We start from the raw sequence: 24,091 nt of genomic DNA, 5'->3' as shown, positions 1-24,091 counted from the left end.
GAGATACAGTTCTGAGAAACATGAAAATGTAGATACTCCTCAACCTGTTTTGTCTGGATATTATGAGTATGATCCCAGTAGACATCAGTACCCTGTGCTCTGCTCCTTTTGGCTGATGTACTGAGATTTTAAAATAACCCACTAATGGTTATCGGCTTCTGTGAAAGGTCTTATCATGACTAATGAATACAGTATATGCGGGTCCATAAAGCCTACCAACACAAGCACACACACTGAACTTGAATTTCACACTCAGGGCTGGTTGGCACTCTGCTGTAAGCAGGACAGTGGGACCATCCACTAACTTCTGGTTTACCCTCTTCCCAGAAGCATACTCATATACTGGCCAATCACTGTGGGAGTTGTCATCAGAAATGCTGTCTCAGCTTCCCAACAAGCAGATTTGCCAACACTCCTTAATGCTCATAGCATGCAATTACTTTTTCATTTCTCTCTCTGCAACCTCCAAGTGCTCAGGTTCACACTTAGTCATCCCAACCATTAAAATGCATGGGTTCTGCCATCTTGTGCCATTTACAAAGGAAATGCTATAAAGCCAGTGCTGCTTTATAGGAAAGGAGAGGCCCGAGTATAGCTCTATTTTAGCAAGTATAACAGTGCATTTCTGTCCTAGTAGCAAATACTGGCCACAGCTTAATGAAAACCAGACTTTACATACAGAGTATATGGAAAATGAAAACTGGGAACACTCAACAGAAAAAGGACATTAAAACAGAAACAAAACAACTGTGAAGGAATTGGAAGGCTGCCACAAGTCTGATGAACATTCCCAAGTATTATTAACTTCATTTGCTTGAGTTTTTTTCCCATCGTTTTACATAGTTCTATTATTTAACTGCAAAATAAAGAGACCCAGGCTTAACCATGTGATATTTGCCATCACTTTAACAGGTCGTCTCTGTAAGGCAACCTAGATTATCACAATGTTAGGGCTTTTGGAAAGATTTTGGAGATCTAGTCCAATACCCTTATTTTACAGCCAGGAAAAGGTTAAGTGACTTGCCCAAGGTCACACAGTGAGTTAGTAAGAGAGCCTGTATTCGAATTGCGGTCTCTGTACTCCTAGGCTAGTATTCCTTCCACTAGAACTGAGTGATTCTCTATAATTGCTGCTGATGTCCTCTTAAGTACTAAATTAGGTGAACATGGTAACTGCCTTACAGCTGACATTTTTGCATAGCACTCACCTGATGGCAGTTTCCAAAGGAGACTGATGGCACTAACCAGCTTCTATAATTTGATCTTGCAAGTTTGAGCATATTAAGTGGCAGTAAATGCTACATGTTATAGAATACTTGTATACAGAGGTGTGCACGTGGAGGGGATATCTCAGTTCCCGCATTTGCAGATTCGGTTAGATATTGTTTACTATTAAACTGACAGTCCCAGTGCATGAGGAGTTGGGGTATATTCATTTGGTCACTTAAAGGAGTGTGGGATCATAAAAGGAGCGAAAAGATTCTATCAGAAATAAATCTTGTATGAAAAACTTTCTAAGGAAAAAATATTTCCATTATTTCCAAGGTCCCATTTATTTCCTTCCCAATCCACATGCAAATATATGTTCAGAATTGTATGTTAAGTCCACTCAAAATCCCAGGCCTATTAATGTCAATTTACAAATGCTGAATTTCAGTCCTCTGGCTCAGAGACTGGGAGAAGCTTGCATCACTGGTCATGCCTTTGTTTAACTGAATATTAACTGCAAGTAGCTAAGAAAAAGACCATGAGATTCAACTGGGGATGTCAGGTTAAGGCTCCCAGAAGCATGTTGAGAATGGCCAATGAAAAGTGTTCTCTAGGTATAGGGTCTGCTTTTGTTGAAACTGAGTAACACCTGAGACTACTACCTCATTATAAAAGTCCTCACCTAAACTTACTTTGGTGAGTTAGAAGGAAATTCGTTTCATTTAGTAGTCTCCCTTTTCTTTTTAAAGATGACAACTACTGCATACAACCTATAATCAGGCCATACAAAAAGCACACAGAGGCCATCCCAAGCCAAAGCTGGCAGGACTGTGACTGAATGTCAACAGGTAAAGGCAGTTCTAGATATTTTTTCTAATGTTTTCATAGTCAACTTTTAATTGCAAGTCATAACTTCTACTGAAATCAATGGGGCTTGACTACTGGTTTTTAAAAAAAGAATCCTAGTTGAATGACGTAATATCCCATTGGACAAGGAAATGGTGGGAGCTGGGGATTTTATCCTTCTATTTTCCAATATTCAACCTGAACATCTGCTAAAATGATCCAGAAAGGTGATACTTGAGACAGTTATTATCAAGGGGGTTAGCCAAATGTCACCCCTTCAATGTAAAGCAACTGAAATAGAAACCTTGATGCCATATCAAATTGGAGGGCAGCCAGTTTTCAAGCAGAAGTATGTATTTGGCATTCTAACAGTGATATCTCCTTAGATTTAACTTGTAGATAACAGTCCCCTAAGAAAGCACGTGCCATACCCGAGCGTGTGCCAACCTCAGCACCCAGGCAAATATAAAGCCTATGGAATAATTGTAACTAGCAAATATCTGTGCCCTGCATGCTCTGGGCTCCAGCCAGAAGGCATCTGCTTCTGACATCTTTTCTATGTTTCTATAGTCCCCTCTCTGATGTGTATTTCTTATAAAGCAATATCAAAAATCAAAGGAAATTTTAAAGAGAAAAATTTGCATAATCCCACCACCCTAACACAACTGATTTCAATTATCTGTGTTCCCAGTCTTTGTCCATATGCACACTTATTTTTACATAATTTTAATCTCTGTTATTTAAGTGATTTTATAGAGTCTCTCTGAGAACTGGCAGCCTCATTAGAAAGAAACAACCCATTGAGCAAAGGGATATAATTATTTACACGATCTTTGAGCTGAAGAAATATCCTTTATAGACAAACATCTCAAACTATCAAAACAGTTATACAGACGACAGGAAGCAATTTCATATTTCTTTTTCTTTTAGCAATGGAATGTGCTTCACAGGGGAGGGGTAGATAGGGGGATAAGGTGGTTAAACTTAAACACCAGGGTGCAATTCACAAGCCCGAAAGAAATCTGAATAACACAATTAAAGAATAAATACTTGAGTTAAATCTTCTTACATGACTTGGCCATCCAGTAGCCAAAATGGGACATGGACACAGAAATATTTACAATGACACATAGACAAGATCAGCAAGAACGAAGTCATTACCCAACACGGTGAGTGACTTGAGGGGATTGTCATCCCAAAATCCTCATGGGATGATGACAACGCACCAGATTCTTGCTACAACATTAATGTTCTTTTCTTTCTTAAATAAATAATCTCTACTGTGCTTCTCACCCTTCCCTGACATTCCCACTGCCCTATTCCTCTCTCAGGACATTTTGGAATCAACATTCGATGATGTACCCTCATTATCTCAGGGCACACAAGCAACTTTAAAGATCTGGATAGACTCATCTATGTCAAGATGAGCTAAAATAAAATCCAGGGGAAAGTGAATATAGACCATTAACTACCTGGAGTCCAAGCTGTTCAAGTGTACCAAATGTGAATCCTTGAGCATCATTTTGGCAAGAGAAACAGCTTCTCTCTAATACTTATTAGAAATATAATAACTCTCCAACATGGGGAAGGGTCTTTAGAAGCTGCTCCCATTAAAACATTTACATAGACATAAATTCGGAAGGATATATCATAAATTCTTGGTACAAAAGCAGTGTGGTGAAGAAGTACCTGGCTCGTCTTATTAATATGCTGAACTGAAAAAAGAACAGCCATTTCTCTGCCTACAGTGATCCCAAGGATCACTGCTCCAGGTCTCCCCTCTTCAAAAAAAGGCATATAAGGGATGCTAATTGACAAGTAGGGTTTCCCAACCAGGTTTATGGGTTCTCTCTACTGGCAGGGCATAGTTATCGATGTATCGAGTTCTACTCGCATCCCAGGTATTTCATTGAATTCCCTGGCACTATGAGTGGGGGGGGGGGGAAACTTTAATGAAATAAAAATTAAGGCCTCTCTCTTTCTCACTAGAACAATGTGGCATTAAGTTTCAGGCCCAGCCACCTTTTTGCAAAGTATAGCATAGTATGCTCCAAATTAATATCACCGTTTGATTTTTCTTTTACCTTTGTTTTATCCACTGTGGATATTTTCGAGGGGGAGAGGCATGTCAACCCCCTCCAATATTTTGTAGTCAAAGAAAACAGTAAAATAGGAAATCCACCAGTGGTATAATCTAAACATAAATGTGTACTATATGGTTAGTAGGAACTCTAAAGAAAGTGTTTTCATCTTAAGAAATGGATGGATGGTTGGATGGATAGATGTACCTTGACAGAGAATGAGAGAGGCCCCATGTCTTTGATCTCTTTCCCCCTCTTGCTGAATGTAGATAGGTTCTATTCAGATTTTTGACATAGTACAAATCAAGAAGACTTCTACAGCAGAAACTACTAGCTTTTCAAAGGCTTAGAGAAACAACTTTGTAGGATTTCTAAGACTGACAATGCGCTCAAAAGAGAAGCATATCCTTTTCTACATAGACACCCTCCGGATATTTTTCTACTCTCAGAAGATTCAGGAAGTGCCAACTGTTGGATTTTTAGTAAATAGATAAATGGTGAAATAATAGGTTTTCTTATTTTTCCCAAGCCACAAAAGGAATTCAGTTGAACTGTTATTTCTTGGGATATGTGATTGCAAATTCAAATTTATTTTCACTGGAGAATTTCAATATCCTTATGAACATATTTTTGAAACTCAAAAGTCCAAGGGACGAAATATGAACACACCCTATCCTGAAACAGAATTTGGTTATACACACATGGAAAATGGGGACAAGCAATTATAGCCAAATGCTGATTGGGATGGAGTTTTCTTCTCTGCCCTTCGATTCTTTACAGTCTACTGTTTATAGTATCTCTGCTCTCCGGAACTTTGATTTTGATTTTTAAAATGTTATAAACAGTTAAATCATTTTATCATAATAGTGGCTAATGGGTTCATTTCCTCCTGATGTATGTATATATGGCCCGCAAGCACAAGAGAAGAGTAGAGTAGGTATTTTTACCTTTATTTACTGTCCAAGGATTGAAGTCTGGCACACTTGATTTTCCTTTTGACTCTCAGAGAAAGACCTATCTTTAAATATGGTTTCTCCTATTAGGATTTCCTAGGTTCAGGACCTGGACTCACCGAATAGGAGTATTACAGTTTTGGTGTGTCCTTCTATAGGTGTCGTGAAGTTGAACAAGTTGGTTTATATAAATGATAAATCAAGTACATCTTAAGCATCATCGTGAAAATGTGACAGGACTTCTCCATTTGAGCTTTATTTAGATATGCAATTTTTAAAAGCCCTTCCTGAACACACATATTCCTCTCTGCTTTTGGAAAATGTCTTAAAAGAAACGTTTTCCAATACAAATGCAGAAAAACAGGTACACAAACCAAGCCACCACTATAGAAGAAGAATAAAAAATTGCAACTCTATTAGGGCATGGACTTCCACATGTTCACACAGTACTTGCTCTGGGTTTTTTTGTTGGTTTTTGTTTTTTGTTGTTTTTTTTTTTTTTTTTGCTTTTTTTTTTAAAAAAAAAGTTTTGACATCTTTTTTTCTGGACATCTAATGACAATGCAAGTGAAAAACATCACATTGGGTAAGGAGTTTTGAAGGAGGTTCGAATGCAATAGGGACTACTCTAACTTAAAAACAAACACGACACTATGAAGAGGGAGTGTGCATCTTTGAGAAACCTTGTTCTTCAAAGTGTATGCACAGAATGAGGGGATTCACTACTGGCTCTTTCGCTTCACGGTGGAAGTGACCACTGTGTGGTCACTTCGACATTGCTGCCCTGTTTGGGCTGCGATTCAGGCTTACAAATAAATTACATAATCTGAGGGAGTAGGAAAAAGGCTTATAAGAAGTTTCTATTCATTTGAAAGTTAAAGAACCCCCCCACCCCATTTAACTGTCTCTTCTTCCATCTTTCCTGTAGCAGTTTTATTTCAGTCTTACTCAGGAGGGAGATGGCTGGGGTAAGGCGTGCAGTCCTAGCGGCTGCTGTTCTTAATTGCTTCCTTTGCGGCGATAATCAGAGGAGTCAGGCTGGAGAGAGGCTTAGCTAATTTTAAAAATGGATGCTGCAAAAGAAAAAAAAATAGTTACTAAAATTCTTTGCTCAAACAAGCATATTACTCTACATTATCATGCAGTCTTTTTTTCATTATTGTAGTTTCAGCATCCAATTAAACATCATTTTATTTAAAATGGTACCAGCTTTTGGCCCTCAGATGTTTTTGTCCTTCATTGTCATGGAATCCTCAGGAAGCTGACTAGCAGAGCTAGAAACTCAGAGTAGGGGTGTTATAAATTATCGCTGTGTTTGCAACAGCTTGACTTGCTGATTTTCTTAAACCAATGAATTGATGTGTTGTGGCCCTACCTGCTAAACCCAGTAGCTATGCCTCAACCAGTTTTCTTCTGGTCCCTCTGCAGTACTTAAACCCAATGAACATTCCTTCCCTTTTGGTAATGTTTTCCCCTTGTATGGCCTGGGACATTCTACTATCTCGGGTCTCTTCCCTGCGCATGCTCACTGACTACTTGCCCTCTATCTTCCCTCGTTTCACTTCCTCTTATGCTCTCCCACATATCAGAAGTCACTTCTTATCATCATTTTTTAATTTAATTCCTTTAAGAGCTCATATCCTTTCAAGGTTTCAACCTTTAATCAGTTATATGGGAATGACAACCAAATCTGTATTATGTGACTTGATTTCGTCCTTGAATTCTGAGCCCATTTCTTCGATCAATAGCCTGTTGGATAATTCCTCTAGAATGTTCTTTTGTCATCTTGAATTCCCCACTTGAAAGCATGTGTTGAAGTCTCCCAAAAGGTGACTTTTGAGTGATGTATGCCTCAGGGACTTTGGAGACAGAACACCTAGGTTCAATCCTGTCTTCTAAAATTACAGTGGTTAAATGAGGGAGAGGGCAGTTTCATGTAAGCTACATAGATAGCCATTGTGTTATCCTCTACCACTTTTGCTTTTACTATTACCGTTGGTTTACTGCTGTAAGGCACTTAGGTCTTCTTCTCTTATGTAATCAGCTACCAAGTTCATTCTTCTCATTTCCTCTTATAGCTAATTTCTTGCATCCCCTATTTCAACTCTAATACACTTAATCCTGAACTATAACAATAACTCCACCTTGATCGCAAAGTTTCTATTTTTGTCTGTTGCTAATTTGTAGTGCATACCACCAGCTTAATCTTCCTAAACAAAGCTTTTGTCACGTGTGACCCTCAGATATCTTTAGGGTTTCCCCACTGCCTACAGCTTCAGCTCCTTAGCATGGGACTCTAGGCACTCTAAGGTCTTAGCTCCTGTGGCTTCCTTACTTGAATTCTTGACTTCAGCTGCACTTCACATTTGCTGGTTACTTGAACTTTGTGTGCGTGCCTTTTGGACGTACTTTCTAACACTTCCATCTGAAATTCCTTCCCCCCCTTTCAGCTCAAACTATCTAAACCCATTCTGTCCTTCAAGGCACAGCAAAACTCGCTCCTGTTTGCAGAGATTTTCAGATCGCCATAGCCCATGGAAGTATTTCTCTAACCATGGCATTTATTGTTTGCACAGCCACTTGGTTTGGGTCTCTAAAAAGTCTTGCATTATTTTTTTAAAGATTTATTTATTTATGCATACAAGAACTGGGGTACAGGCCAGATGTGCAGAGGGTGAGAGGATTCACCAGAGATAGAGTGGGGAGCAGAACAGGCAGACGGACTGAAATACACTTGCTGAGGGGAGCAGTGGGAGAGACAGGAGAGGTCTGCTGCGCCATATGGGCTTCTCCCTGGCTGGCTGGGGCATTGAACTCGTGCTGCAGAGGCTGCGGACCGCTTCATAGTGCCGTGCTTAAACCCTTGCGCCACCAGTGAGGCCCAACCTTGCAGTATTTTTTGATATACCTAAGGAGATTGTGAAGTTCTGGAATTGTGAAGTTCTGGAAAGTAGAAATCATACCTTTAACATATCTGTATTACTCATGACACACCTTGCAAACAGAGGTTACTCAATAAATATCAATTGATGGATAGAAAATTGACTTAGGCCACACAGAAAGGTGTACAAATACCCAAGCTTTGCAGTAGTGTGAATGTCATGTATCTCCTTTCCAATGCAATGATAGGCTAGAATCCAGAATGGAGCTGTATGGACTTAATGTGATATGCAGGTTATCACTTATGTGTGTAAAATGAAAAGATGCAACAAACTATCCAGCTAAGCTCAAGCACAATTTGGCATCAGTGAACTGACTGGTTCAGATACAGGTATTGTTGGTGAAGGAATAAATTAGATAATTGATTCAGTGATCTGTTAACTGTGTAGCAACTATATAAAGAATTGGGTACATGGTAGGCACTAATTATGTTCATATATACTAAATCCTGAGAGCCATGAAAAGGACAAATAGTTACAGAGGCACTCACCACCGGATGGTACTCACCCAGGCAGACAGGTGCTTGCCAATTGGCATCACAAGCAAAGGGGCTTTGACCAGTAAAGCATTAAAGCAGCAAATGCAAAATTGCATAGTTATGTAGAGAACTACCTCCGGCCAAGAGCACCTGCATACAACATCCAGGGGCACAAGTAACGTTTAGACAAAACAGCAACACCAGAGGGTCACGTTGTTTCTTTTCCTTGCAAAATAAGACTCCAGGAAGAACAAAGGAGATTTATAGATTAAACTGCCAACTTCTCAGAAGAAAGGTAACATGCCAGTCAATCACGTATTGGATGAATGCCTACATTCATGTGCCTGTGGTCTAAAATAAAATGGTTTTAGCCTTGCTTGAACTAAACATCTCTTGACATAGCTCTTACTGTCACACATTGAGATGGAAAGGCTCTCTATAATGACTCTCTTTGTAATTGTCCTATTTTATTTTCACCTGCAAAAGCTCCTTGGCAGATCCTCGCCTATCCACGTCCATTTCAAGACAGCGATTTAAAAAGTCACGGAATACAGCTGACAGTCTCTCGGGATTCTGGAGCTCTGGGGTTCCATTAGTGGCTATCAAGTATAATGCCTATAGAAAAAAATTAGAAAAATATATTCAGCACATATATATTAGATCACAAATGGGCACAGAAGGAAATCAAAATCTTCTGGTTTATAATCTGGATCTTAAAATTCCATTTTAGAGAATGACACTGATATATATTTCAAAGCTTCTATAACATTTATAAATTATTACTCTTGGAAGCAATTGAGGTGCCAGTGAGGTGCCTCACCCCAAAAAAATCAGAAATAAGGTGGTTTTCTCTGAGACAGATCTATATGTAAAGTTTCATATGTAATAAATGTCTAAAAAACTAGAAAATTAAACCAAGGGACTGACTGCGAATCTGTGACTCTTAAGAGTCAGGAACACAAACATACAATCATGTTGGCTTGAGAATAACATACATAAGGTGCAATTGCAAAGGTGGCTGTAATTTACTAAGTGTTTGCCTTGTTTGAAGAATATTTGTGAGCAGACCTGGATGAATAGAGCACATCACAGAATTAGAGCAGTACAAAGACCCAGAACTTGCACGGCTTGGGTGACTGGCAACCTGGGGGCCCAAGGACTCGAGCACTTTTGTCCTATGGCAAATGTACCCCTGTAGATTTTAATCAACTTTTCCATCAGTATTGTCCTGGAACCTGACAATTACATATCCTACTGCAATATAATAAGTTGCCGATATACCTCTGAGATCTCTGTTGGATAAAGCTACAGCTGAGAGACATGAACTCATGGTGTGCTGACAGAATCAAGGGCCCTAGTTTTCAAAACAGACTCAGGGCCATGATTAACTCAAAAAGGTAAACCCGTCTTTCAGGAGCTGTTGACAGCCCCAAAACTGATCATTTCTCATGCCGCCCCGAAGCAAACAACTCTAGAGCATTAAGTATATATGAGGCATCCTAGCAGACATCAGAGACCCAAAGATGGATAAGACAATGTCCTGACTTCAAAGAACATACAATTTAGTGAAGTAGAATAATTTATAGATAACTACACTACAGAGAGACAAGAGCTATTAGAGGACTGAAAGAAAATACAAGGATGAAAAAAATTTACACCAGAGCACAGAGAATGTGTCACTGAGGAGTTTAGCATTTGTATATATTTTTTTAAAGATTTATTTATATAAGCATTGGGTACAGCCAGAAGCACGGGAGGGTGCGAGAATTCACCAGAATCAGAGCAGGGAACAGAATAGGCAGACTGGCGAAGTACACTGCTGAGGGGAGCAGCAGGAGAGGTCTGCGCGCCATGTGGGACCCTCGCCTGGCAGCCGGGGATCAAACTGGCACTGCAGAGGCTGCAGACAGCTTCACAACCCAGTGCTCAATCACTGCACCACCGGGGAGGCCCACATTTGTATATGGTTTTGAAGGATAAGTAGGAGTTTGCCTGCAGGTACTGTCACCAGGATTATACCTGACATGCAACCAACCCCCTAACATTATGAAGATATGTCCCCTGCTTGCTTGAGTTTTATAGCAAATTATCATCCCCTTTCTCCAGCAAGGCTCCTAATATAATTATTAAATGCATTTCTATCAAAGTCTTTTTCCAGGCTAGGGAGGACATCTTTCCACCCCCCCCCCCAGATATACTTTAGGACATGTTAGGAAGGACTATTTAACCCAGGGGTGGTCACCTATATATAACAAGCGCCATCATCACTAACAGCGCTTGTTAAAACCCAAATTGCTTGGTCATTCCCCTGTCCCCACTTCTGATTCAGCGAATTCTGGGGAAGAGTGTGAGAATTTGCATTCTAACAAGTTTCCTATTGATGCTAAAGCTGCAGGTTCCAGGACTAGATTTTAAGGATTGGTTTAATTGAGTCAATCAATTCAGCAATGGGCTAAACTAGAGGTTTCCAGACCTATCTGCATATTAGAATCACCTTGGGGAGATTTATAAGCTTCCCTACATCCAGCTCTTATGCCCAGACCAATTAAGTAAAAATCTCTGGGGGTGGAACCCAGTCATCAGTATTTTTTGAGTTCTCCAAGTGATGCTGATTTGAGCCAAGACCTTGGGCCCTCCCTGGACTTAGTAAATCTGAAAAATTCCATCGTAAGTACTCCAAATGTGAGAGCCACAGAATCCCTCTGAGGGGAATTTGTTTGCATAGAAACGGGTGAGAATTATAATGCCATATGTTCCTATAGACGCCAGTGAAACTCCCTCCTCCAGTGCATTAAAAAAATCCCACATGTCAATAAACCCCTCTCCAAACAAACACCCTCCTCTCCCCAACCCCTTATTCCTTTCCAGTTTTCAATTCCTTTATGGCTGAAGAGCAAATGCAGGTGGCTGCTCTCAGGACTTAAAAGCTAAAATACACTTTCCAACTCGACTGAAAGCAGATAGTATGGGAAAGGAAGGCACAAACTGTTCTTTGGAAATCATCCATGGAGCTGAAATCAAGCAGTGCACAATCATGCAGATATGTTCACCGAAGTTCACACTGTTTTCATTTGTCTAGTGATTAGTACTTGAAGCACCTTTCCTCACAAACCATCTTTGTTCCCTCATTAAAAGAAAACTGGTTACTGCAAATGACATTCGCTGTCTCCCCTTCCAACACTCATTTTCTAGTGGCCACAATTCTGCCAAACTGTTATTTTTTACTTCATTCATTTGTCCTGCAGCCAAGCCCAGTCCTACACAAACACATGTTTCCCTTGCTTCACTGTCCTGGGTCTGTGTGCGTGCTACACTGTTTCGTTTCCTGTCCCCATTCTTAGGTGAGTACATTCTACTGCACATAAAGAAATACATAGCTTCTCTACTCAAGCCATTCTTGCCTCCTTTTAATCCATGCCCAGTTACCTCAGCAAATGCAAGGCCCTCTTTCCATTCCATTTATGAACCCCCAAATGACCTTCATCATAGTTGTTAAGCCTGAATAGTGCTCGTGCAGCAAAGGAGAAGAAAACCCTGCAATTTGAGGGAAAATCAGAAGTAATAAGAAGGTAGCGTTTTGAGCACTTTAAAGAGTGCGTATGTCCAATGCCAAATTTTGACAGAAGTCCAGCTGTGGTTTCTGTATTGTGGTTTTGTTTGGGTGGGAAGGATGGTGGATATTTTTGTTGATAACCAAACATACAACTCCTGTCAGACTGATTTGTGCTGATCTAACACACATGCAACACTCTTTTACTCAACCCTATATCATAAATTTGTTTTGATGTTTTAAAAACATCTTCATAAATATCATTTTAAGGACTCCGTAATAGTTCATCATGAGGATGGTAGTACAGGTAATGTCACTGGATTGATTTAAAAACAAAACACCTGTTAAGAGAAAGGCTGAAAGGAAACATACCATCATGTCAACCACAGTTCCCTCTGGGTGGTAGGATTATTGGTGACTAAATTTTTGAAATGTATTTTCCAAATTTTCTACATTGCTTTTATTATTTTTTAAAAGCCCTCTAAAACATTTACTCATGCCATTTGCAGCAACATGGATGGAGCTGGAAGGGATCATGCTCAGTGAAATATGGCAGAAGGAAGAAGAAAAATATGGGATAGTTTCACTTATAGGGGGTATATAGGGAAACTGAACAAAGGGTTAGAGAAAAAAGATAAAGCTAGCAGCAAATTATAGATCTGAGGCATCTGGAAGTGGGGGGAGGGAGAAGGGTCAAAATAGGGGAGAGAAAAGCACAAGGACTCATGGTGATGGTTCATGGGTGAGGTGAGGTGGTGACGGTAGATTTAAGGGGATTGCACCTGTGCGGAGAAATCAAGTATTATACAAAAATGAACAATGATATAAGAAAATACAAAAAATATATACTATTTTTAAAAATTTTTAAATATTTTTATATAATTCTTACATCATTTTTCATTTTTGCACAATGTATGCATTTTCATTTTGGTTATATTCCCCATACAATTGTACCCCCCCTTATTTTGATCCTAATCCTTCCTCTCCCCACCTCCCCTATAGTGTAAACTATTAAAAATAAATTTAATTAGCTGTGGCATCTATTGATAATTTAGACAAAATCATCTATTTTTTTTGTATTCCTAGGATTAAACCTGCTTTTCATCAAATACTACCCCAACAGTATTATTTTCAACTAATTTCCATTGCAAAAATCCACACTTGCAGTTAAACTGTGGGCTGAACTGGCCTGGGAATCTATTCTCTATGCATAATGCCACTTCTAAGAGAAAAGCACTCTGAGTTCCAAATAATTAACTTAAAATGAACTTTTGGGGGCACATCCTATGTGTAAGCAGGGCACTATCTTTGTAAAAAGAAAATTGCTGTCCACTGCTCTGCTAATGAGAGACAAATGGAAGAAAATACAACAATCACAGCAAAGAGGGTTTTTACTAAAAAGCTAAGTCTCAGATATGAAGAAAGATTGAGGAAAATAAATCCAGGCATGGAGAATCATTTTGGTTTTATCTGATTTAGTGAACTCAAAGAAAATGAGCTATTAGAAATTAGACTAGATATTTCTTCTATAGTTGTTTCTTAAGAAACCATGAAATCATATTTGAGTTTTTCTCTGTCCTCATCCTGCAACCTTCCCCTCCCCCCACCCTGCTTTATCAGACTACTGGCCTCTGTTACTGCAACCTTTAGAAATGTCTTTCACACCCATTCACTTCTCTCCATCCCCACTGTCTCTTAGGGTTCCATTTCTCTTAGACTGTTAAAATTGCCTCCTAATTGGATCTCCTTACTCAAGTCTTTTCATTCTTCAGTAAATCCTCCTTACTTAACAGTCTCATGAGAGATCTCATTATGTTATCCACTTTTCTGCTTTGAAAATTATTCTTTGCTCCCAATGGCCCACACATGTGGTTTCAAACTGTATTGCCCAAACTCTCCCCAAGAGCAGCTAAGTGGGAAATGTGAGACTGATGTAGAGATTTGACCCTGCACCGCCCGCCCCCCAACTCTTTCAATCAGAAAGCTGATGTTCTCAATTTATTTATCCTTCTAAGCAATGTTTTCCTTAGAACCAAGGAATCATCGGAGTTCTTTGAAAACTACTGGTCCACAGGACATAGAAAGTATCATTAGCATGGCACAGGACATAGAAAATATCATTAGCGGGCCTCCCCTGGTGGCGCAGCGGTTGAGCACTGGGCTGTGAAGCTGCCTGCAGCCTCTACAGTGCTGGTTCGATCCCCGGTCGCCAGAGAGGGTCCCACATGGCACGATAGACCTCTCCTGCCGCCTGCTGCTCCCCTCAGCAGTGTATTTCGTCAGTCTGCCTGCTCTGTTCCCCGCTCTGGCTCTGGTGAATTCTCTCACCCTCCTGTGCTTCTGACTGTACCCAGTGCTTGTATAAATAAATAAATAAATAAATCTTAAAAAAGAAAAAATATCATTAGCATGGCACCTTTCCAATCCTCACCTGTTCCTCCTCACCCTAGAGCCCTTCCTTCCCCACCCCCCACATAGGTCCACACATTGGCCAAAGCTCACATACTATTCACGCCATTCCCACAATATGAAATGCTCATTCATATCTCCCTAAATGCTATGCTCCCTTCCTTTAAGTGCTTGGTGAACTTCTAGTTGCCTTTTAAGCTGTAGGTCAAATTGGACATCCTCTTTTTTTTCCATCTGTCCCAAATAGATATGATGATCAACCACCTTGATTTTCTTGGAACCATCTTGGGTCTTAGTAGGGAAGGTTCTGCAACCCTCAGTACCAAGAAAACTGGGATAGTGTGAGACCCTGCAGATAGAGTTAACTATATCCCTCTTTGGGTTAAGACAGCCCTATTCTTGTCTACTTTCCCTTGTGTTGTGAGTCATTGTTACTGGTTTATAGATCTGCCTTCTTGGACTGTAAAGGTTGAAACTGTCATGATAACCTCTGAATTTTATGGCGATTATGTCAAAATGGGTGCTTCACTGATGTTGCTGAAGGAACTGAGAGCCAAAATGTATAAATATATTTAACTGAGCTGGGACTATAACAGCCTTTGATATACAAAATATTAAAGCTCAGAACCTAAAGAGGACAACCGGGTAATGAAAACAAGCACCTTTTCTCAGTTGAACAGGTATGGCATGTGGTCACTTCTGACTCCGCACTCCTCAGTGCTGAGAAGGAAGAGCCTCCACGAGCAATCTGTGTAAGGGGATGCCACCACCGGGAGGGACGCCTGGAAACAGATGGCCACGGTATGGTAATCTGCTGCAGGCAACCCCAGAGGGCAAAGGCAGAGAACAAGTGCTCTCTGGAAGGTGAATCGTCATTCAGAAACTTAATCCTCTTTGGCTGATCTTGACTAGAGAAGGTGCTCTTTTTTTTTTAACTGAATATATGTAAATATTTGTTTTCTCACATTATGTTTATTGAGGTAAAGTAGGTTCCCATCTTTGTATCTGTTCCGGGGTTATAGGTTCAAACCTCTACAAATGTGTACTTTCACACCCTGTCCACCACCAGTGCCCCCTCAATCCCCCACTATGTTTTCTTGGGCCCCTTCCCTCCCCGACTCCCACCCCACCACCATCCCAGGCTGGTTGCAAAAGGATGAACTCCTGCCCGTTTGTGACAACATGGATGGAAATAGAGAGAATAATACTAGGTGGTGAAATGAGTCAAAAGGAGAAAGACAAATACCGAATGGTCTCATTTACATGTGAGCACAGAGAAACAAAACAGTCAGTCAAACCCAAACCAGTAATAAACTCTTAACATCTGACTGTGAAACAGAAGGTGCTGTTGATTAATCTTCTGCTAGCTACATCATTAAATAAGGTCTGTTTAAATTCCTAAAATGAGGCAATATAGGCCTTGTGACCTACTGACCTTACTGATGTTAGTAAGACAACCTTTGACAAAAAAATGGTAGCTTTCTTTGTGGTTATACACATTACCTGGAAGTTTCTGATGCTCTGGAGTTCTTAATAACTGTAAATCTCTTGGCAATAACACACAAACATTGTCGTCTTCACTAACCCTGAGGTGAAACTAAATTTACCTAAGTACTCAGAGAAAACTACTTTACCCAGTTGAAGGAATAATTCAATTTATTTTATTGGCAATTTCCTCAGTTAAAAAAGATCAAAGCAGTCATCTTAGAAGTTACCACATTTTTCCAAAGAGGTCCCAAAGCAATCCATATGTACCCAATAAATTTTCATTCAGGCAGTTTTGCAACAGGACTAACCATTTAATTAAAAAGTTTGAGTTTGTGACTTCAGTTCATTATAACAGTTTATAAAGTTTAGGTTAAGATGTTAGAAAACAAACCAGGGAACTGACATGGAAATGTGTTAGTTACCACAAGAGGCCTGGCACTTTACAAAGAGGAAAAGGCATGATACAAACTTATCTTTCTAAATTGAGCATCTGGGATTCAAAACACATTTTCTCAAGGAAATCATGTTGTATATGATGAGCAAGCCCCCAACAAACCCACAGAAATCTATTTAACATACACTGAACCTGAACTATATACGAGGGATATTCATCTATATCTCAATATTTAAATTAACATTATGTTCATGGGAAGTACTAAGTTAACATGCACTAAATGATGATGATGATTAGCTCACAATTGACAAATGAAGAAACTGAGGCCTGTGGGGTTGATACAGGAACTTATCCAGCATCCCATAAGTAGCAATGAGGCAGTCAATATTTAAATCCAGGTAGTGTGAGTCCAGAGTCCATGCACCTGGCCAGTGCCCAGCACCACCTTGCTGTCTTCCAGTCTCTGCTGTAGGAGAGCAGGGGCAGCAAGGGCTCTTGAGAAAATGAGGCAGATGGATCATGAGCAACTAACTCCACCTTTGCCTCCAGAGGAGATGGATGCTCTCCAGGTCAACCATTCCCCACTTGCTCAGAAATGGGGAACAATGGGCAGAAACCCAGTTAGAGAAGTTGCATGCTGTTATTCCGCAGTGTCCATATTGAATCTATGTTGAGCATTTATAAGCAAGTTGTACTCTATTGCATGCAACCTACTGCTGTCCTGGTTCCTTTCTCATTTTGGAATTTTCAACTAACTTTGAGTGTTTTATGAGAGATTTGGCAACAAGGGACTTGACACCTTATGACTTAGTTTACTCATGGCCTGGGGTTTCAGAGGTTAAAGGTCAGAGTGTATTGTTGCCTCTGATGTGTTTATGGAGTTCATTAAAGGCCCTGACATTTCTTTCTTTCTAAGAAGACAGTAAATGGAGCCAGACCTGCCCCCAAATTACTATAACTAACATTATGTTCCATATTTTGACTTACACAACCCAGCAGTCCAGTGTGATAACTGAATAAGCAATATGGTCTGATTTACTCCCTACTTGTGTTGCATAGTAGTTCTCTAACTTACGGGGGGTGGGGGGAACTTTGTTGCTGTTGTTTAATCCTTAAAAAGTCATTTAAAAGGAGCCTATTATAGATCTATCCCCTTCTAGGTTAATGGTAAAAGGTAATTAGGTACCACTGACTGATTAGGTGTTGGCCTAGCTTTACAGTGCTCCTTTCAAGCATAAATGACTGGCCACTGCCAGAAAATAAATACCAGATGACTCTGACAATGCATGCACTCATTCTAATCTCTCAGGATTAATAGTGCTTGTCAAGACACATGGAACAGGCAACATGTGCTCAGGAAGGAGCTCTGGGCAGCCCAAGCAGCACCCTAGGATTAGAACCACAGGGGATTTGGAAGTAGGTACAGGGTAGGAAAGAGACAGAAAAGAAAGGAAAGTAAAATGGAGCAGGAGGAAGTGGAGAAAAGCTATGAGAATCAGAGGGAACAGCAATACTCGGGGGAAAGACGGGCCAAAGGACAATGCAGAGAGAATGTGGCTGGTGGAATGAAGAGCAAGAAATATGAAGATAAAGTTTAGGAAACCAGGGATGCTAGGAGGACCTGGATTCTGTTCTGTCACTGCCCCATTTCTTTTGGTTCTTTTCACCCAAAATTTCTCAAACGTTGTCTATATTCAGTATAACCAACTCCATCACCTCCTATTTTGTTTGCACCCCACACCTAATTTCTAATTCTAATGTACCTTCAGCACACATTTGCCCACATCTCATTTCAGAATATTAGAGAAGGAAAGACTAACTCCCTGATTGTTTGAGACGTTTCCAAATGACCATTTTAGGATCAAACAGCTGAATTGTGATATGATCTGTGAAACAGGCATTAGCGCTCACATAAACTGGTTTCAATTTCTAGTTTATATGGAGTTCAGCTGAACAGCTCTATAGACAACATATAATTCTTCCTGTCACACCCCTAAGTGTAGACCACGTGTCCTTGCAGCTTTATCACCACAGTGTCCTTGCCTGGCTTCTCCCAGAGAGTCATGTCAGAGCGGGATCACCCAGTCCCACAGAATCTATTTCACACATGAAGGCTATTGCCTACCTGCAGCCTAAGAACACAGAATTGGAATAAGAGACCCTTGAGTTTCCCTTTTAAGTCAACTTAATCTCAGGTGCATGTCCAATGCAGATAAAGAATTAATGAGAAACTGTTGTGGTGGAATCAAGAGTCCTGTGACTTCCCCTCGAAGCCCAAGGAACTCTGGAATTCCAGGGTCTGGTGGTGTCCACTAGTAACAAATGATTTTGGCAAATTCCACTTATTTGAAGCAAAATGGAAAAAGAGATACAGAGAGGAGTAATTTGTCTTATACAAGGTGATGAAGTTACAGACTAGCAGATCAGGAAATAGAATTTACTTCTCAATTTACATAATACATACATTTGGAAGATACATCAGAAAGCAACTTGTATAGACACCCTAGAAAATTCCCCTCACATGCATTGGCCACTCTTAGATGAGAAGTGCTGATGAATTTTGCCTCTAAGCATGGGGAAGTTCTTTATCAGAAAAAAAAAAAAAAAGAAGAAAGGGAGGAAGGAGGGAGTGATGGAAGGAAGGAAGAAGTAGGCTACAACAAAAAAGGTTAGTCCTTCTCCAGAATGTTAAAATGTTGGCTCTTGCCAGCTCCTTTGGCTGTCTTCTGTGTTATAACTCACTAGTTCGAGCTAAAATTGCTTTAATCAAGTTATCTTTCTCTGCTTCGAGGCTTCTATCACACATCCAAGAGTATCATTTTATCAGAATACAAAGGGTCTTATAAGGTTGCAACCAGGTTGAAAAAGGTATATTTCAAAATGGTGAAAAAATGATGTGTACTTGTCAAGAAGATCCCAATTTTCTTGGTGGTCATTTTTCATTGGCAAAAACACATTCAAAAAGCCACAGAATAAAACACGTGAATGGCTATTTCAATGGGCAAATGTCCATCCCACTCTGTGATTTTCTATTTAGAAGGAACTTTGATTTCCAGGGACTTAAGTACCTAGGTCTGGTACCTATTAGGACAATAGACATGCATTCTTGGCTAATTCCCAGGCCATGCTTCAAGGACACTGAGGAATGACATGATAATGGTAGGATAAGGGAGAGTCTTGGCAGGTCCCTGGTTACCACATTTTAAATCTTTCTTTTTCCTCTTCTTCACCTGGTCAGAGGCTCTTAGATTTTAGTATGCTGTGGAATCAATTTCTTCTTTGGCTGTCTTCTGTGTTATAACTCACTAGTTCAAGCTGTCTGCTTCTGAATTACAATCTAAATGAGAATTGCAGCTTTCCTATGGCTAAGTCCCATTTTCCTATGCTAAATTCCTGACAACCAATGATTCTTAAGAACTGTCTATCTTTTGACAGGCAGTATTTTTTTCTTATTAAAAAGAAACCCTGTTACTTGTTCTATAATTATTTTAGTTACATTTATCCCAACTCAGCCCTGCTTTTAGGCATAGGTTTGCCCTCAGAGTAGCAGGAGTGTCAACAAACCATCAATAAGCCTTGTTGTTCCATCGTGGCTTATGGAAAAAAGAAGGGAAGGCTCCCAGCTCTTCCTAAAATACATTCAAAACAATATTGACTGAGTGCTAGCAAAGTATGCTTGCTTCTCTGGCGCTCAGGAAGTTTATGTCTGACTTTAATTCCAAATGAGCACGCGCCATCAAATCCAGACATTCCAATCCACAGCACAGGTTCCAGTGGTTGGAGAGAACTAGAAGCACTTTGGCCCCTGGATGGTTTTTTTTTTTTTTTGAAAGTTGCTAGAGATTCTCCTCTTCTGCCTAATTCCCTTCCACAGCTACATAAGCTCATCAGAATTTCCCTGGTTCTGTAATAAAAAAGTAAGAATAACTAACAATTGTGTAGTGCTTTAAGTGCAGAGAACGGGGAAGTAGGAAGCCTCCTACTATAGAGAACAGGTCTGATGGATATTTCTGCCCTCCCTTCTCCCAGGTCATACAGGTAATGTGCTCCTCATCATAAGTACTCACACTGATGGCTTTATTATCACCAATGTGTGCCAGGTACTCAGGACATATGATGAACTCGATTTCTAGAGGAAGCAAAACTGAAAAAGGAAATGGTGTCTCGTGGAAGTGGATGCAGAATTAATGTCATTTCTTGTTGTTGTTGATTTTTAACTGGACTGGTAAATCAGAGAACGCCATAGAGTGCATCAGGATTTCAACAGACCTGACAGTTATTCATGATATTTTAAAAGGTGGAATGGTGAAGTGTGGGCAGAATGATAGTGTTCTCTTTTCTGGTTGAACAACCATGCTGAAAGAGGACTGATGAAGAATTGTTTGCTGGTCTGGACTGGGTTCTGTAAAGGGTTTGTATTTGGTTAATCCTCAATGTGGGAACCTGGCATCATTGGTTCTTAAGCTCCATGGTGATTCCAGTGCACAAGAAGGAGAAACACTGGTAAAGAAACTGTGGTGCCCATAATATGACACTACATCCTTTTCATCACTTAGAAGTCTTTTGCTGATACTAACAGGCTTCCAAAGAGCCAATAGTTTCACAGATGCTTAAAGCAAGGGCAGAAAGAGTACACTTACAGTTCAATCCAACTGCTATAAAGGTTCAGGAAATCATACATAAGAAAGGGTTCTAGGGGCCTCCCCAGTGGCACAGTGGTTGAGTGCTGGGTTGCAAAGCTGCCCGCAGCCTCTGCAGCACCGGTTTGATCCCTGGCCACCCGGCGAGGTTCCCACATGGTGCGCAGACCTCTCCTGCCGCCCGCTGCTCCCCTCAGCAGTGTACTTCATCAGTCTGTCTGTTCTGCTCTCCACTCTGGCTCTGGTGAATTCTCTCACACTCCCGTGCTTCTGACTGTACCCAGTGCTTGTATAAATAAATAAATAAATCTTAAAAAAAAAAAAGGGTTCTATCCACAGGGTGCAGTGAGACCTCAACTGGATGTTGCTGAGACATTTCACAAATACCAAATTCCAGCAAGACTCATTGACAAGAAAAGCTCCATTATGTGTGAATGCAAAGTTAATAAAAAGCATCTCTGGATGCTGAGAAGAAATAAGCCAAAGATCTGTTTTATGGAAATGATTGTGCCTCCTTATTTAGAATCAGGTCATTATAATCACAGGTTTTAAAAAATATGTCTTCAATTAACAAAAACTGGTGAGATGAGCAGAGCACCAACATTTGATTTGCATATCCACAGGGAAAGTTCTATATTAACCCAAGTCACTTTGGCAAACAGAACAAGGCACTTTATTATTGGAGGCTTTGAAAAATATGTCCGTGGGTCACAGAACAACATGTTCAAGGCCAATTATGTTGAGTGTAAAGACTTCAGGCAGTGGGGGATGGTAAGAAGCTTGTCTCCTCTCTGTCTCTGGAAGGGTACCAACCTCATAACATCAGTACAGTTAATAGCTCTCTGACCTTCATGAGGCATTTTATGAGCAAGTTACGTTCATTAGTACTAAGCAATTTACATTTTAAAAATCCCAACCACTGTATAAGTAGAGAAAAAGTCGCTAATTCTTTGCACCAAGGATGTTAAAAAGGCAACATTCATAGACAGTTTGCTCAGTTGTAACCGACACAACAAAGACACAAAGCCACAGTTAAATGCAAACAACCTTCAAATGTATAGTCCCAGACTTTCACTTTTCCTGTTCATGGAAATGTATACTGAACTGTCAGAATGCTCCACTTCTTGCATGGACAGGATGTAGCCAAAATAAAGGGGAAATACTGGGGTAAAGTGGGGAGTGCCATCTCCCTCCCTAAAGGGGAAAAGGCACTCTAAGGATTCTTCTTTCCTTATCCCTTCTCACTTTCTATTCATATATAACCGCATGTGTGTGTTTGTGAATTTCCTACAATAAGCTAGACACTCCACTAGGTGATTTACATGCACTTTTTCGTTCATTTAGTTTTCACAATAACCCTATAAGATAGATATTATCCCCGTGGCATACAAAGAAAACAGACTTACAAATGTTTTGCATGACTTGCTGAAGGTTACAGAGCTTATATACAGGTTATGGAGCCAGGACGCACCTAGGTCAACATGGGCGGGATGTTGTCACATCACCATGCTATTCTCTAGCACTGTCTTCCTTCCACTTTCTTTCTTCCTCAAAGCCTAAAGTGGTGGACAGGTGGTAGTATTGGAAGGATTTTTAAAGAAGGGAGGGCTAACCTAGTTCTCTTTTATACCTTTCCTGAAGCTCAGTGATTTTCTATTTTCCCATACATGGTCCCGTCACCAGGGTCCAAGAAAACACAAGCTTTTTCTCTCCCAGTTCCCCATGGTGTCAGAGATTATATATTTCAAGCCCCAAATAAGGACATAAGAAACCTGAGATATGGTGCTTTCTTTAAGAAAACAAGAGAAACTAAAAAAGTACTCATGGCATCCAGCAACTCTGAGAGGCTGAGAAGAAAGCTGGCCTCGCTACAGACTTGTTGACTAATTCCTTGGAGGCTGGTCACACACAGAGAGTAATGAGCAAAGTTAGAGCAAATCTTATCAGTGGAATTCAACAGGGTGGTCTTTCCAATAAGTCTTTTTGTTATAGTCATAATGTAGGTTTCCTGAATTTGGTGGTTTGTTAATCTGCAAGTATTTGTTTAGATATATGGCTATGGGTTACAAGAGACAAGTTGTTAATTCTGAGTTCTAATCCCAGGCTAGAAGATGCCTATGAAGATTAAAACCTGTTTCCTTTTCTCCAACAACAGCCTAGCTAAAGAGCGATCAATTATAATTGGGAAACTGAAGAAGGTAATAAATGCATTACTGAGACCCGTTGCTTTACAGAGCCAGTTGTTTAATCCTTAAATTTTGCAGGTTGTAAATTACTCATTAGAAGGCAGAAAGCAAAATAGCCATAATCCATTTTGTGCCTCCAAACTCCGAAGACCTGCAGGAGGAAATCCATGGAAACAAGAGGCTTAATGTGTTTTTTCACTGTTATTTCTTAATGGGCAAAGGTGGTTAAATAATAAGGACAAGCCCATGTAATTACCCTGATGTGCTGGTCCACAGGTCAGGGGTAGGCTTGATTGAATTCGTGGAGGGCTGACCCACAAATGGTGGGAAAATGCCCCTTCTCTTCCACTCAGCCCTGTAAGCAGCTAATCAATGTACATATCTCACTTCCAGAGTGTTTCATGAGACCAGAGCAATAGCCCATAGCATTCATTAGGGCATTCATTCCTATCACTTGTTTTGTAATCAGTGCAGGGATTAAGACAAGAGGCCAAGAATCCGAGGGGAGTTAGGAGGGGGAGAGGATGACGCTGTCTTCTCCATGCACAGAGACTGCAGCTCCCAATTACAAAATGTTCAACTTCAAAAACAACAGACAATTAGCTTGGAGGCTCCTTTACATATATGTAGAAAACCACATATATTTGGTTTGAATATATACTTTATAAGCTTAACATGTAACTACTTTACCATGTATTAAGGACAATGTTTTTTGTATATCAAGGGTAAAATTCAATCTTAGATTTAGTGCTAATGATATGCAAGATATTTCTGGCACTGGCACTCTGCATGAGTTTTAAGAGTAGAATTTAAATTTCTACATGTTTTCTTTTTTCAAAAATGTGATGCCCTATATATACACAACAAGGCTCCTGGCTCACCCTTAAGCTACAGAAAGTGAAAGGACTGAGCTTGTA

General features: G+C 40.1%; 1 protein-coding gene across 4 annotated transcripts in view; it reads right to left on the bottom strand.

The window, feature by feature from the left end:
• Positions 1 to 6,072: 6,072 nt before the first annotated feature.
• PAK3 (p21 (RAC1) activated kinase 3) overlaps positions 6,073 to 24,091 on the bottom strand; it is a gene marked incomplete at both ends in the record, with an annotated part of 75,934 nt that continues 57,915 nt past the window's right edge. For all 4 annotated transcript variants that reach the window (XM_084258317.1, XM_084258318.1, XM_084258319.1 and 1 more), the window contains 2 exons: positions 6,073 to 6,162; positions 8,985 to 9,122. In XM_084258317.1, coding sequence (XP_084114443.1) covers positions 6,073 to 6,162; positions 8,985 to 9,122 — 228 coding nt within the window. The remainder of the gene's footprint in view (positions 6,163 to 8,984; positions 9,123 to 24,091) is intronic.

This window comes from Talpa europaea, assembly GCF_964194135.1.
Source record: "Talpa europaea genome assembly, chromosome: X".
Taxonomy (NCBI): domain Eukaryota; kingdom Metazoa; phylum Chordata; class Mammalia; order Eulipotyphla; family Talpidae; genus Talpa; species Talpa europaea.
Note: the sequence above shows the minus strand (reverse complement) of the source record. Positions and strands in the feature narration are given on the sequence as shown.